Source organism: Salvelinus fontinalis, chromosome 27 (genome assembly GCF_029448725.1).
Source record: "Salvelinus fontinalis isolate EN_2023a chromosome 27, ASM2944872v1, whole genome shotgun sequence".
Taxonomy (NCBI): domain Eukaryota; kingdom Metazoa; phylum Chordata; class Actinopteri; order Salmoniformes; family Salmonidae; genus Salvelinus; species Salvelinus fontinalis.
In genome coordinates this window covers 12,686,826-12,703,210 of record NC_074691.1, presented here as the reverse complement: position 1 = coordinate 12,703,210, position 16,385 = coordinate 12,686,826, and the positions used below count along the sequence as shown (strand labels likewise).

Here is a 16,385-nt window from a genome sequence, read left to right as displayed (position 1 = left end):
GCTTGCCTGGAGTGTATTTTATGTTATAAGATGAGGAAAACATTTAAATAACTGTAAACAGGCGACTGGTGTGATGTTTTATACCATAATATTTTCTCCTGTCAATATACTGTATGTACAGCATATAAAAAAGTCAATCGTGCAGCAAAACTGGACTATGATGTGTGTACTGTATCAGTGATTTGATTGACTCAGACCAAAATATAAGCTGTAAATATAGCATAGTCTTCTTCGGTCAAAAGGTGCAACAAAATCTTCATGGTAATAATGGACTATAGCAAATATGTGTGCAATGAGGCAGTAGACTACACGCTGTATGTATATCTGCAGGAATGTACAGTGTATTACAAGTCAATTATGGTTTCATTTTATAAGACGCAAGTATAAGTACCTCATTTGTTAGATTTTCAATACAAGTGAATCATCTACTGTCTGTACTATTCAGTGAAAGTTTGCTTGAGAGTCGGGAGATGATGTGGAAACCGGCCACTAGGGGCAACAGTGAGCGCTGTTACCTTCAAGTAGATTTCGGATTTGCAAGGGCATTGGGGATGGTGGATCGGCGTACACATCTGCCTCTGATTCCAAAGGTTGCAAGTTGAAATCCAGCGATAGAAAGATGTTTTTGAGATTTTTGTTTTAAGCCTATCCCAAACCTTAACCCTTACCTTAACCATTCGGAGTTCATGCCTAACCTTTAGGAAGTAATGCCTAAACTTAACCCCAACCTTAAAAATGCAGAGTTAATGCCTAACTTAACATTAAACACTTGGAAATGTTACTACATTTTCAACAACTTCAATATTTTACATTTGAGAAACATGGACGAACGTTTAATTCTAACGTGAGACTGTGAGAGCTAGTTGCATAAAGCACAATGAACTCCAGATTAATCTTTGACACCTGATGTGTTGCATGGGTAAATCTACTCAAATTCTGAATTACACAGTAATTCATAATTGTTAACAAAAATAATTAGCGATACAAAGACAGGGCACATAGCGTTGAACTTGAGGGTGCTACTAGGATATAAGACTATGATGCAAATAAGCTACTGGGTCATACCATGATACAGGAATAGATCTCAATAAATACTGGGAATAAATTAAAACCGTGATAGGATCTGAGGCTCTGAATGCACACTTTAAATAACCCCGCCGGCCTGTACATGAGGCTGCCTCTCAACAAACCTGCTGCTCAAGCTCAGTAGCTTAATGTGACGCACACAAATATGTATGGTCATATTGTTGATGTTTAATTTAGTTTGTTATTTTATTTTTTGCTCCTCTCTGTCGTGTACCTGGGCCCCTAGTCCCGTGTCGCAGGCATCCCCCAAAAAATAAGCAGTTTTGTGTTTGTCTTTCTCTGCCACCTCCACCTGGTTGAAGCCACTCACCAGCTCCAGGGTGGGGAACCAGCAGGCGCCACTCAGTGCATCCAGGATTCTTCAATTCTTGGGAGTGGATAAGAATCTCGTCTCGTTGTAGCATTCAGTCTCCTGTAATCCATCCACATCTTTATTGAGCCATCCTTCTTCAGCAGTTTGATGTCAGCCTTGACCTTCTTCTACTGACTTGGTGGAAAACATCTGTACCTCTGACATGCTGGAACATCATCTATGTGAGGAATCTCATGTTCTATCAGGTCAGTGTATCCTACATCTCCATCCCCTTTAGCAAAAACATCAGAGTACTTACGCAGTAAACCCCTGACCTGTTCTTTCTGAGATGGACTCAATTTGTGAAACTGTAGATTGTTCACCTGTTGTGAAATGGATGGTTTATCTGGTTTTGAACACACCTGAATATGTTCTATGAATACAGTAGACCTACTCTCATCAGGAATATCTGTAAACATAACCTCTGTTTCTGAACTGCTAAACACCACCTCTGCTGACTGGGCGGAAGCTAAATGCATACCTGGTTCCAGATACTCATTCTCTACCCCCACATTCATAACTGGCATCATTAAATGGCCTGTTTATTGAGCTATAAAGGCACTGGTGATTAAGATACCAGCTGGTAAGTCACCTTCCTCTGGTGTCAAAGGTTCTAACAGTACTGGTGCCCCTGGGCTGAGCCCTACCTGGCAGCCAGTGGCTGAGACCAACTTCATAGTGGGATTAAAAGGTGTGCAGGGGAGAGAAGATTTACAAACTTGTTGTCCTGTTTGTCCTAGGCTCAACATACCTCTAAGGCATGCCTAAATGTGGCTTCACACTGGTATCTGGCAGTATTGTGGACCATGATGCTGCTTGAGAATGCTGAAATAATTTTGAATTACATTCATTCCCACTAGTCCTGGAAACTCCCCTTTTCTCTCCCTGGTATCTGGGTCCATGGAGTCCTTGACCACTAGAACTCTATAAGGACCAACGCTGGAGTCTAGAAGCAGGTACGGGGAGTCAACATTTAATTAGGAACAGACATGAAACAAGACAGGAACAGCGTCAGCACACGGATATACAAAGACAGACGACAATTACTGCAGCAGCGGGGAACAGAGCTGGGGAACTGACAAATATAGGGGATTGAGTCCAGGTGAGTCCAATAATCGCTGATGCGCGTGACGAGGGACACAGGTGTGCGTAATGATGGTGGCAGGAGTGCGTAATGCTGGTGAGCCCGGCGCCCTCGAGCGCCCGGGGGGGAAGAGTGGGAGCAGGCATGACAGAATTCCCTGTTTTGGCCTCCCGGGATGGGCAGCAGTCTAAGTATCGCAGTGCACTGTATCGCAGTGTTTGAGGCATCACTACAGACCCGGGTTCGATGTTGCAGCCGGCCGCGCCCGGGAGACCCATAAGGCGGAGCACAATTTGCCCAACTTCGTCCGGTTTAGGGGAGGGTTTGCCCGCCTGGGATGTCCTTGGCCCATTGCGCTCTAGCGACTCCTTGTGGCGGGCCAGGCACATGTGCGCTGATGCGGTCACCAGTTGTACAGTGTTTCTTCCGACACGTTGGTGTGCCTGGCTTCCGGGTTAAGTGAGCAGTGTGTCAAGAAGCAGTGCGGCTTGGCAGGGTCATGTTTCGGAGGACGCGTGGCTCTCGACCTTCACCTCTCCAGAGTCCGTACGGGACAAGACTGTAACTACCAATTGGGGATATCACAAAATTGGGGAGAAAATATATAAAATATAAAATAAAATACATTTTGTTTTGAAAGGGTTTCACCCATTACCACTACATCCAACTCTAGGTTGTCTAGAACCTTTTCTGCTTCAGCACAAGCCAACCACAATCTGACAGCAGACCTAGACCGTCAGCTTCAAGGTGTAGGTTTCTTTAAAGAAACTTACTCTCTGTGATCATGCACCCCGTGGAACCTGTATCAATCAAACAGTTTGTATCTAAAACCGTGGCCCTCGGCCGAGCTGGCATGGTTTGCCTCCTGCCCCCTTGCTAGGTTGGGGTTCACACTCTGGTTACAACACCTGGCTATGTGGCTAGGACATTAACATTTGAAACAAATTGGTAGGTTAGCTACTTCATCCACAAGTGTTTTAATGTTGAGTTTGAACAGCTTCAAGTAGCTGTAGTAGTATTGGGTCTGTCTGATTCTTAACCGATGTGGCTTCACAATCAACTGGATCCTGCACCTCATGATGTGATTTAGAGTTTCCCTGAAGTGAAGGGCTGTACATCTAGGAAATATGGGTTAGGGCTTTGTCTAATCATTTTCTTTAAGTCTCTACTTAATGCTTTATCTTTGACATTTTCAGGAAATACATTTCTGAGTGTATTATCCTCATCTTCAAAGGTCTTGGGATCACAGCCAGCTAACCTCCCCTCCAAGATACTCTCTGGGTTAGAACAAACACTAGAAGGTCTGTATTTTATCTCTTGTTTATTTAACTAGGCAAGTCAGTTAAGAACAAATTCTTATTTCACTGACTGGGTAGCTGTGATATAACGTGAACGCATAGCACCTTTTTCATCCTCAACCCACTCATGAGTAACATGTTTTGCTGCCGCGTAAGCTAAAGGATACAGAACCTGCTGAATACAACTGTTAAACCAAAGCAGTTTTCTTACCTCAGAGGTGAGCACCGTCTCTTCACACCAGTTATTTTCTACTGAACTCTCTTGATGTATTGAATTCTCTCCTCTTACAGTTTGACATCTGTTTGTATCACTATGATGTCAACACCGTCCACCCCCATACTCACTGACACCCTGCACGACTTTCATTCCTCTTCACAAATGTTTAAACCAAGGAAGGCGGAACTCATGTTCTTCCTCAGAACTGCTTTTTCAACTAAATATGTTATCATTGGTCAGTCAACACCCAATGTCTCATCCCTGTGAAGTAATCAAATGTCTGTAAATCCAAAAGGCCATGGTGGATTCATGGATGTTATCAAACATGATCCATGGTATTTGGTTCTTACCTACTGTAGAGAGTAGGCAACTGGTACTTTTCAAAGATGCCTAACATCAACAGATGCGTTTGCTCATGGAGGATCTCAGCTGTGTACAATCATTTCAAGTACTGACACAAACATTCAGATAAGACAAACATCCGTCAAGAATCACTAACTTTCTGCAGACAATACAGTCAGAGAGGGTTGAATGACTCCATGTGTTTGGATCTCACATGTTTAGATCTTCTTTGTGCTGAAGTTAACATGAGGTGAGGGTGGAGTATCAAAAGGTCATCCACTTTTCAAGGAAGTGACCCATTGTTGCATGGGTCAAATTCATAAGTGAAGTCTGATTGGTGTAAAAGTGTATCAAGGTGTGGGTGTAGCAGGTGCATTGGAAGTCAGGCGCAGGAGAGCAGAGATGAGTGAACAAGGCACTTTACTGAGGCAATATATTAATAGAACGCAACCGCGTCACAAAACCAAATGCCCTCAGAACAGGCGAGGCAGCACTAAGTACAAAAATTTAAAAATAACAAGGTACAACGTACAGGCTGTCAAAAAGCACGGGTGTAAAATAGAACCCGGCGCAAACCAGCCGGAAGAGTGCCAACCTGACAATAAACAATTACACACACAGACATGGGTGGTACAGAGGGTTAAATACACGACATGTAATGAGGGAATGAATACCAGGTGTGTGGGAAAACAAGACAAAACAAATGGAAAATAAAAGGTGGATCGGCGATGGCTAGAAGACCGGTGACGTCGACCGCCGAACGCCGCCCGAACAAGGAGAGGGACCGGCTTCGGCGGAAGTCGAGACAAAGTGTGACAACAAGCATGCAGTGTGACTGAGTCAGGCTGACCAAACCCATCAGGTTTATAAGAATGGCCTAGCCTTCCAGTCTTTCAATATCCTAATCCATGGGCACAAACATTATTCCTCGCCTCCGGCTTGTAGATGAACATGTATTTCTGACCTGAGCAACAAAACTGGTGAGTAAATCAGTTTTGTACAAACTGAGGATAATACAGTATCTCATGTAAATGTAGATATCAATAGAAATATACAGTAAACTATCATAGATTTTGATTAGAAATTATTTAAACTTAATTTTAAAATAGTCCTGTGAAACAAATATACTTATCCAGTCAAGTTGACAGCTCACTATTCTACTATCAAAGTCAAAGTATGATTTCACTATTTCTCTATGAAGTGATTCCTGAATAAAATGTAATTAGACTACTCCTTTTCTTATTCCATAGATACTAATCAGCCGCAATGGGGGACTGGTCATATCTTTTAAATTACTGGACAAGGTGCAGTCCCACTCAACGGTCATTGGGAAGATATGGATGAGTGTCCTGTTCCTGTTCAGGATCATGGTTCTGGGTGCTGGAGCGGAGAGTGTGTGGGGCGATGAACAATCTGGTTTCTTATGCAATACGCAACAACCTGGTTGTGAGAATGTCTGCTACGACTGGATCTTCCCCATATCACACATCCGTTTCTGGGTCATGCAGATCATCTTCATCTCTACTCCAACTCTTCTGTACCTGGGCCATGCCATGCATGTCATCAGCCAGGAGAACAAGCTAAGAGTCATACTGCACAGCCAAGAAGATAATGGCACGTTAAAGAAGCCCAAATACACAGATGACCGGGGGAAAAATCTAAATCAAGGGAATACTCCTGCGTAGCTACATGACCCTATTGCTCTTTAAGATACTCGTTAGAGCTCGCTTTTATTGTGGGACAGTACTACTTATATGGGTTTGTCATGAAATCCTTCTTCCATTGTCAACAAGAGGCCTGTTCCAAACTGGGTGCTGAATGCTTCATGTCCCGTCCTACAGAGAAGACCATTTTCATAATATTCATGATTGTTGTGACCACTGTGTCTCTGCTTTTGAATGTGGTCGAGGTGTTTTATTTGATTTGCACCAGAGTAAAATGTGGAGCCAAGAAACAGTGCCCACTGCATATTAACTCATCTGAGGACACAGCCACCCTCTACAATCTAGCATCAGCATGGCACGGTAACATGGATGGACATAAAGATCACTCACTCATCACTTCACAGAGTCCAGAGTGAAGCTGAACTGTTGGAGGAAGAGAAAAACATTTGTTAGGCTTCCAATAGATTTCACTTGATGATATTCTGCTCTGTGAAGTGACATACTGTAATGGGTGGCCTACAAGTAATATAAAAAGTGTAAAGTTACATTCCAGTGAATTGAGTATGTGTTTGTTCATATTACAGTTAATTTCTATGCTGACAGTGTGATGCCAAACGTTTGGCAGGCTATGTATACTGTAAAAGGAAATTCGAAAAACACCACAGCCACTCATTCCCAGAGCATACACTAGATGGCAGCATAAACTTGGTGATTGAGATCACGTGAACAGCACTGCTGATCTGCAGTATAGGATATATGTTATAGTCTTATCTATAGGTCTAGATCTATGTACATAAGCACACGCAACACAAGTTACCTTTCATGTCAAAGTTCCGTATTATAGTGCAACATAAAATCGTTAGGCTTCTTGATGAATTACTCTCATGAATTACTCACACTTATGGTCTGTCATTTTTATTGAACCTTTATTTAACGAGGCAAGTCAGTTAAGAACAAATTCTTATTTACAATGACGGCCTACCAAAAGGCAAAAGGCCTCCTGCCAGGATGGGGGGCTGGGATTAGAAATACATTAAATATAAATATAGGACAAAACACAAGAGAGACAACACAACACTACATAAAGGGAGACCTAGGACAACAACATAGCATGGCATAAGAAATTATGAAAAACAAGATTAACAAATATGTTTTGATCTACATGCGATTAATATGAATTATTTTAACCCATTAAACATAGACTATTCCACAACTAGGCTATTGGTTTACAGGTTTGCCCACAGGACCTAATACAGAACGCTTTAGTATAGGCTGTAGACTTGATCTTTGTAAAGTTTTTAATTCATACTGGTCCGAAAAAGGTGCTATTAATCTTTGTTATAAAAAACAATATTCTATTGCACAATTACATTTCAGTAGGAGAAAAGTACAGAAACCGAGCGTAAGGATGTCTAAGTCTTGACGTAGGGGTCAGGTGACTGACTCCAAACTTTTCTCTCCATCGTTTATTTTTTTTCTCTCCCCCAGCCCGTATGTGGACTGTTATAAGCAAGGAAAGTTTGACAAGTCAGTCTCAGATTCTCGGTGGTCCCGAACTTGGATTTCAAGAAAGCGGTGACTGTTTTCAAGAAGTGACGGAGAAGTCCTTTTAAGGGCTCTCTTCTGACTTCTCAGTAACTTTCCAGGTAAGCTTTGCGCTATTTCAACTGCCATTATTGACATGAAGAAGTAAAAATTCGTATCTATATATATTTTTGTCACTGTCAGAAGTTATGCGGAGAAACTAATTTGCGCTCAGAATCCAGACACACTGTGTCAATCCAGACGCATTGCATTTCTATAGGCTCTCTGCTATAGTATGGTCCATAATATATCCTTTATAAAACATTCAATTTTTTTCTGGGTTTAACAAGGAAAAGTTTAAATGATCCATCTGTTTCTTTTGCTGTTTTATTTTTCCAATTTCGTCTGTTGAGTGCTTTTAAGATAAACGAGTAACCTGAGGCAAATTACTCAAAGCAGCATGGAATGAATAATTATTACAAGCTTTATAGAGGACTTTAACTGAACAGCGTATAAGTTGTAAACTGAGGATTGATTTGTTTTAAAACAAGGTACATCGCAACCAAGCATATTGACATGCTTCATTGATATTTTTCCTTGGCCTTATAGAACATCTTCGTGAAATGGGATCAAGTTGGGCTACTCAGATTTTTAAAGGTCTTCCTTGCATCTTGAGAGCACAGTTTAAATCCTCTTCCAATGTCAGGACATCTTGAAGTTGAGCTGATGTGCTTACAACCTTACACATTGCTTTATTCACCCAACTTCTCGTTTCAATTGCTGTAATAACATAATGTCAAGATCTGATATCTCAGGCGGATGATGGCATCAGTGGGTTTCTTACTGTAGATCAGCAATGGCTACATGGACGTGTTTCTTCTTCTTCAAGTTTCCAAATGGTACTGTGATATTAAATAGGCCTATAAATGACTCAGTGAATATATATATATAGAGATATTTTTATCATAGTACCATCATTGTTGAGTAGGAAGCAGTCCTTGGTTATTTTCCACTATACTGTAGGCAGTACAGTATTAGCTGTGAAGCCATGCTGTTGGTACACCCTCCAACAGATCGCTTTGCTGATCTGTTTGTTTATTGTGCAGTCATTCCAGGGACTTCATTTGTTTACTGGCATCACTCAGAATCTTCATTCAGATGGTATTCATGGTTTCAAACTTGATTCCCATCTGACATGCAGTGTCATTAGTATCTGTAAGAATTGTGTCTTTGTAGCGGAGCTAGGCAGGTCGCTAATATGCATTCAATGAACCGGGGCCCTGTGCTCTAGACTCAGAGGCTCAGAGAGAGCGCGTTCCAGACACTCCCCAGCAGGAGAGCTGTTGGTCCCCAGTCTTAGGCTTGAACTGAGAGCAGAGAGCTACAGTATCGTGCCTTAGTACACTGTCCACTTCCTTCATAGGCTGTTATAGGTGGAGTTTCTTCCAGATTTTGGGAATGATATCTATTGAGGATGATAGTTAATGAGGACAAAAATGACACATCTACTATATAGATCGGTTAGTTATTTTCTCCGCTGACTAGTAAATGCATGTGTTATGTGAGGAACAGTAACCGTGTCTAAAACTGCACGACATTTCTTTGAGACTGGGGGGTATTTGCATAGCAATCCTTAGATTACACAGTACGGCACAATTTAACATTGACAAATGCTTACATACACGCTATTTGACATCTTTTAATTTGGTTGGCGTCTCTTATTTCTACTTTGTTTCATGTTTATTACAGTTGTTAACAAACAATGGTTTGATGAGAAACAGGTCCCCGGCGCATGTTTTCATACCCTGCCGATGAAGGGGAAACAAATGTCTGCGCTTGTGTTTCACCAACCTGGGCCCTATCATCTACCATTACACTGTTCACTTACTCAGTATTTTAAGAAGTTCCATCAACACTGGTAGGACCACACAATGTGATTCTCCTCTCCTTGCTTCCAATAGGAAAACAATAGGCTTTAACATGGCTCTCTGGATTGATGAATTATTAAGCGTAGTGAAAGGTGGTCGTTGACATTGGTCTTGTTCAGGTCTTTTCCGGCAATTGGATTTGTTCTGTGCGTCACAAGTCTCCTAGTTGTTACACATTTTCCTCAAACATTGAGATGTGTTTGACACATTGACTCTGTACCGGTACCCCCGTATATTGTTATTTACTGCTGCGTTTTAATTATTTGTTTTTCTTATTTATCTCTTACCTTTTTTGGTCATTTTTTTTGTAGGTATTTTCTTAAAACTGCATCATTGGTTAAGTGCTTGTAAGCATTTCACTGTAAGGTCTACACCTGTTGTATTCGGCGCATGTGACAAATACAATTTGATTTGATTTGATCCGATTCACAAATGTAACTTGAGATATAGTGCTGTATAACCATGTTTACTGTATATAGGAATATGTTTGAACACTTACAATATGTTCATTATTTTCTGTCTAATTGCAGCTAAAACTCCATCATGGGTGACTGGAGTGCTTTGGGGAGGCTACTGGACAAGGTTCAGGCTTACTCCACGGCTGGAGGGAAGGTGTGGCTCTCTGTCCTCTTCATCTTCAGGATCCTGGTGCTGGGGACGGCTGTGGAGTCTGCCTGGGGGGACGAGCAATCTGCCTTCAAGTGCAACACCCAGCAACCTGGTTGTGAGAACGTGTGTTACGACAAATCCTTTCCTATATCACATGTACGGTTCTGGGTGCTACAGATTATCTTTGTCTCGACGCCGACTCTTCTCTACCTTGCCCATGTGTTCTACCTGTTGCGAATAGAGCAGAAGATTAACCGCAAAGAGGAAGGGCTGAAAACCATCCAGAACGACGGAGGCGACGTGGACTTACCTCTGAAGAAGATTGAGTTAAAAAAGCTCAAGCATGGGCTGGAGGAGCATGGGAAGGTTAAGATGAAGGGAGCCCTCTTGAGAACCTACATCGTCAGCATTTTCTTTAAGTCCATCTTTGAGGTGGGCTTCCTGGTCATACAGTGGTACATTTACGGCTTCAGCTTGGCTGCTGTCTACACCTGCGAGAGGTCCCCCTGCCCCCACAGAGTCGACTGTTTCCTCTCCCGACCCACTGAGAAAACCGTCTTCATCATCTTCATGCTGGTCGTCTCTCTGGTCTCCCTGGTTCTGAACGTCATTGAGCTCTTCTACGTGACGTTCAAGAGGATCAAAGACCGCGTGAAGGGGAAACAACCGCCCGTCCACTACCCTGGCACCGGGACATTAAGCCCCACTCCCAAGGATCTCTCCACCACTAAGTATGCCTACTATAATGGCTGTTCCTCTCCCACTGCCCCCCTGTCACCCATGTCACCCCCGGGGTACAAGCTGGCCACTGGGGAGAGAACCAACTCCGTTCGCAACTACAACAAGCAAGCCAACGAGCAAAACTGGGCCAACTACAGCACGGAGCAGAACCGCCTGGGCCATAATGGCAGCACCATCTCCAACTCCCATGCACAGGCCTTTGACTTCCCTGACGACACCCAGGAGAGTAAGAAACTGACCCCAGGGCACGAGCTGCAGCCGCTGGCCCTGATGGACCCCAGGCCCTGCAGTCGAGCCAGCAGTCGCATGAGCAGTCGGCCAAGGCCAGACGATCTAGATGTCTAGCCCCTCCCCAGCCCCCCCTGTCGGTGGCCTTGGTGCCAGAGAACAGAGAGTACAAGGGGGGCGGGGCGGGGCAGGGCAGGGCGGGGCATAGCCCATTCACTGTCCTAACTAGAGAGTCAATAAAGAGACATTAAAATACTTACACTGTTGGAGGTACTATACATTTATTGATGACTTTGAAACTAGTGGAGCTAACAAGCTTTAACAACAAAAACATCTAGTGGGCGAAGAACATGTGATCCTGTTCCGATAACTGTGCCCACGTTTCACTTTAGAAGAATATGCCTTGGCGATGTGTTAGTTATCATGTTTTTACCTGTAGGTTTCATTTTATAGCCTCACACAGTTACATTCCTTTTAGAAAGATTGCACTTCAATATAATAGCAATGTGTCTTTTTCCATGCTTTGCAAGTAGTTTGAAAACATTTTGGCTTGTATGTCTCCGTCACACTCATCTTCTGTATGACTTCCAAGTCTGTCTTGTGAAACAGGATTGTAAGAAGGATGCTCAGTTTCATGAATTAATATTTATTTATTAGTAAAAGTACATCCACCACTAGATAAAAATGTACAACTATCCAAGGTCATATCCATATAAATTATATAAAGTCACTACACCCAACTGCATATTTATTGATAATAATAAAAAATTATTAATACAATACAATTTTCTCAACAAATAAGAGGTTGCTTTTATTATCGTGGACTGTCATTTCCTGATAAACTTTGAATTTATGTGGTGTCGGTTGTTTTATTTGATATTTGTTGTTTTGGGTTTTGTGGGTAAGAGGTTGCTTTCAGATTGTGGACTCAAGCTGCTGTAAGAGAAATACAGAGCAACAGTTTTCTGTTGCTACATTTGGGTCTCGAAGCATCTTTGAAAGAAAGCCTTTATTTTTTCCTAATTTTAAAGTGTACGTCTGCTTTTTCTTTTCTTTCCTGTAGGATGGTAGAGGGCAGTAGAATAATTATTTGTCTTTTAACTTTGGAGTGACATTTTTTTGTTGTTGAACTCAATGTAATCATTGCTGCTTGAGAGATAGATTTTTAGTACTGTAATTCAAGCTAACTGTTTCACCAATGTGAGTTTTTAGAAGACTGCTTATAGAGCTAGACTAATATTTAGTCAAATATATTAAAAGGTATATGCCAATGTAGCTCCACAACTACCAAACATTTGTAGATGGGATTTCAATTGGACATTTTCATGTTTTCTGTGGGGGGGTTTTCTCTCCCAATTTTGCATCATGGTATTTCGGTACGTCAACAGAGAGTTTCATGGCTTATTCAGCTACAATGGTGTTTGCACTGAGATCTTGACTACGGTGTAATATGAGGCAAAAAAAGTGGCAAACGTTTTCTGATATGTAAGTTACTAACTCATGTTACTACACCAGGCAGAAATCATTACAGTACATACATTGACAGGGCTTTTTTTGTGACCGCTGGTTTCAATGATCTCAAAAGGCTAAAGCAAAGGGCCTCCATTCAGAATACAAGACACACTTCAGTGTACATTTGTTTAATTATGCGGTCAGATAATGTCATTCCATGGAAATCCACTGTTGTACAGTGTGTAAGTGCATGAGAGCAAGAAAAAAAACTCATTAATTATATCTGTGAAAGGCTATTTTAACCAATAAAGATTTTTTCTTTCTTTACAAGTCTGTCATCATATGCACCTCATTCTGCCTTTCCTCTTCTTGATTCAGTCTATGTGTCTATAGTCCAGACTCATTGGGCCACCAGAACCTAAGTGCCTTAAAAATAGGTATTAAATAGATATTATGGTCAAAAGATACATTTGTCATGTGTTGAGACTACAGTAGCCTTTCTTCTATCATAGGTAACAACCCCCCTCCCCCCAAATGATCATATATGATCCCCTGCTCGTGGATATTAAGATAATTTTAAGTACTATATAGTATATGTTGTGAAAATGCCTTGGAGACTTTGAAAACTTCATAATATGCAGACTCAGCACTTTTTTCTGTTATCCAAGTTTCCTATTTAACCTTTCCACAAAGCTAAATAAAACCACATGTCTGGATCCAGTCTGTAGACCACATGTGGCTGGAGCCGAATAGAAAAGCTCGACTTTGATCCGATGCTAATTAATCTACATTTTTAATTTAACAATGACTTTTTATCAGGACTTTTAAACAAGATGTCACTGTAAGACACAAAAACAGTTGAAACACACCATTTTAAAAGAAAAATATTTATTACATAATGTATTTACATAACAGAAGACACCAATTAAGAACTGTTGCCAGAGTTTGAAAAGTAACAGAGCAGCAGTTTACTCAATTAAGATAAAGTTATCTTAAATGAGTTTCAACAATCTGTATTCTCTGTTTAAAAGCAAATGCATTACTGTTGAGTACTAAATGGCAGAAATAGTTCAAATGTAAATCAAAATTAGCAAAACTAAATCACAGTATTTTCACATTTCAAACAGTAGTCCTAGCACATTTGAAAGCATTCAGAAGGTGATGGAAAACTATAGCACTACAACGTCTGACTCTCTGGCGCAGATGCTAACCACATGCATACTTGATAAATGTCAAATAAAGTCCTGTGATTGTAACTGCATTGGTGCAGTGGTCAGATTAGAAAGACAACATTTTACTGTGTTTATGCATGTTTCATTGCTTCTTTTTAGACAACAAGGATTCAAATGAGAACAGCTTTACAGCGCTTTAAGCTTTATTTTCTTCACAGACTACTGTGAACCTCAATGTCTGAGTTACATTTCCACCGCCTGTTCAACCGTTCAGACCACAAGGCCAGGGCGGTGCTACCAATACATACTGTAGTAAAGCTAGTAGAAACAGCTGGTGCCTGGTGTAGACCTCACGTGATATTGTCACGCCCTGGCCATAGAGAGGTTTTTATTCTCTATTTTGGTTAGGCCAGGGTGTGACTAGGGTGGGCATTCTAGTTTCTTTATTTCTATGTTTTCTATTTCTTTGTGTTTGGCCGGGTGTGGTTCTCAATCAGAGGCAGCTGTCTATCGTTGTCTCTGAATGAGAACCATACTAAGGTAGCCCTTTTTTCCACCTGTCTTTGTGGGAAGTTTACTTTGTTTAGGGCACATAGCCTTTAGCTTCACGGTTTGTTTTTGTAGTGTTTATTGTTTTGTTCGTCATTTTTATTAATAAAGGAAAATGTACGCTCACCACGCTGCATCTTGGTCCTCTTCATTTAACGGCCGTGACCGAACTTCCCACCACCAACAACGGACCAAGCAGCGTGGTAAGGAGGAGCAACGTGTCCAGGATTCCTGGACTTGGGAGGAGATCCTGGATGGTAAGGGACCCTGGAGGCAGGCTGGGGAGTATCGCCGTCCACGGGAGGAACTAGAGGCAGCAAGAGCAGAGCGGCAGTGTTTTTTGGGGTGGGCATACGGGGAGTGCGGCTGAGTTAGGTTGGAGACCTGAGCCAACTCCCCGTGCTTACCGTGGCGAGCATAGTACTGGTCAGGCACTGTGTTATGCGGTGGAGCCCACGGTGTCTCCAGTGCGCGTGGACAGCCGGTGCGCTACCTTCCAGCTCCCCAAATCAGCCGGGCTAGAGTGGGCATCCAGCCAGGTCGGAGGATGCCGGCTCAGCGCATCTGGCCGCCAGTACGTCTCTACGGCCCGGGATATCCTGCGCCGGCTCTGCGCACTGTGTCTCCGATGCGTCTGCACAGCCCAGTGTGTCCTGTGCCTGCGCCCCGCATCTGCAGGGCGAAAGTAACCATCCAGGAAGAACGGGTTGTGCACGCTCCTAGCTCGAGACCTCCAGTGCGCCTCCACGGCCCAGTGTATCCTTTGCCTCTGCCTAGGTCAGGGCCTCCTGTATGTCTCTCCAGCCTGGTGAGTCCTGTGCCTGTGCCTAGAACTAATCCTCCCGTATGTCTCCCCAGCCTGGTGAGCCCTGTGGCAGCTCAACGTACCAGACTGCCCATACGTCTCCTCCCTCCAGTGATGATCCATGGCACGAAGCCTCCAGTGAAGATCCATGGCAAGAAGCCTCTAGTGATGATCAATGGCAAGAAGCCTCCAGTGATGATCCATGGCAAGAAGCCTCCAGTGATGATCCATGGCAAGAAGCCTCCAGTGATGATCCATGGCACGAAGCCTCCAGTGAGGAGTCATGGAACAAAGGCCTCCAGTCCGGAGCCTCCAGCAACGTTCTCCAGTCCGGAGTCTCCAGTGACGGCCTCCAGTCGGGGGCCCCCAGCGAGGGTGCCCAGTCCGGGGCCCGCAACGAGGGTGCCCAGTCCGGGGCCCGCAACGAGGGTTCCCAGTCCGGGGCCCGCAACGAGGGTGCCCAGTCCGGGGCCCGCAACGAGTGTGCCCAGTCCGGGGCACACAACGAGGGTGCCCAGTCCGGGGCCCGCAACGAGGGTGCCCAGTCCGGGGCCCGCTACGAGGGTCCCCGCACCAGAGGCGCCACCAAAGTGGGGGGAGCCAGAGGCGGAGGGGGTCTACGTCCCGCACCAGAGCCGCCGCCGTAAAGGAAGCCCAACCGGACCCTCCCCTTTAGAGTCAGGTTTTGCGGCCGGAGTCCGCACCTTTGGGGGGGGTACTGTCACGCCCTGGCCATAGAGAGGTTTTTATTCTCTATTTTGGTTAGGTGACTAGGGTGGGCATTCTAGTTTCTTTATTTCTATGTTTTCTATTTCTTTGTGTTTGGCCGGGTGTGGTTCTCAATCAGAGGCAGCTGTCTATCGTTGTCTCTGATTGAGAACCATACTAAGGTAGCCCTTTTTTCCACCTGTCTTTGTGGGAAGTTTACTTTGTTTAGGGCACATAGCCTTTAGCTTCACGGTTTGTTTTTGTAGTGTTTATTGTTTTGTTCGGCGTCATTTTTATTAATAAAGGAAAATGTACGCTCACCACGCTGCACCTTGGTCCTCTTCTGTTAACGGCTGTGACAGATATTTCACGTCACAAAATAAGCTTTTAAAAGTTATTTATTCCTTTTATCATGTCAGTAGGGTGGAAATTAGTTTTATTAGGCATCTTTGACAGATTAGCCATTCCCTTGCCCTCTAAAGGAAAGACAGCTTGCAAAACTACAGATGAATGGGTAGCACAACACATCAGAAGTGAGATAAACTATCTACTGTACTGTATATGGTAGATATAGCCAGGTCCATAATTATTGGCAACCTTTGATAAAGATGAGCAAAAAAGACTGT

The 16,385-nt window shown here is 43.2% G+C and overlaps 2 protein-coding genes and 1 pseudogene across 2 annotated transcripts; all 3 read left to right on the top strand.

The window, feature by feature from the left end:
- Nucleotides 1-5,645: 5,645 nt before the first annotated feature.
- Nucleotides 5,646-6,459, top strand: LOC129825636 (gap junction Cx32.2 protein-like; annotated as a pseudogene).
- A 1,080-nt stretch (nucleotides 6,460-7,539) lies between these two features.
- Nucleotides 7,540-12,855, top strand: LOC129825067 (gap junction alpha-1 protein-like). Its single transcript, XM_055884817.1, has 2 exons — nucleotides 7,540-7,689; nucleotides 10,026-12,855. The coding sequence occupies exon 2, from the start codon at nucleotides 10,039-10,041 to the stop codon at nucleotides 11,188-11,190; it is 1,152 nt and encodes a 383-aa protein (XP_055740792.1). The 5' UTR covers nucleotides 7,540-7,689; nucleotides 10,026-10,038; the 3' UTR covers nucleotides 11,191-12,855.
- Nucleotides 12,856-12,957: 102 nt separating this feature from the next.
- Nucleotides 12,958-16,079, top strand: LOC129825068 (uncharacterized). The gene is made up of 2 exons (XM_055884819.1): nucleotides 12,958-15,023; nucleotides 15,105-16,079. Exons 1-2 carry the CDS (start codon nucleotides 14,794-14,796, stop codon nucleotides 15,787-15,789), a joined length of 915 nt encoding a protein of 304 aa, XP_055740794.1. The 5' UTR covers nucleotides 12,958-14,793; the 3' UTR covers nucleotides 15,790-16,079.
- The last annotated feature ends 306 nt before the right edge of the window (nucleotides 16,080-16,385 follow it).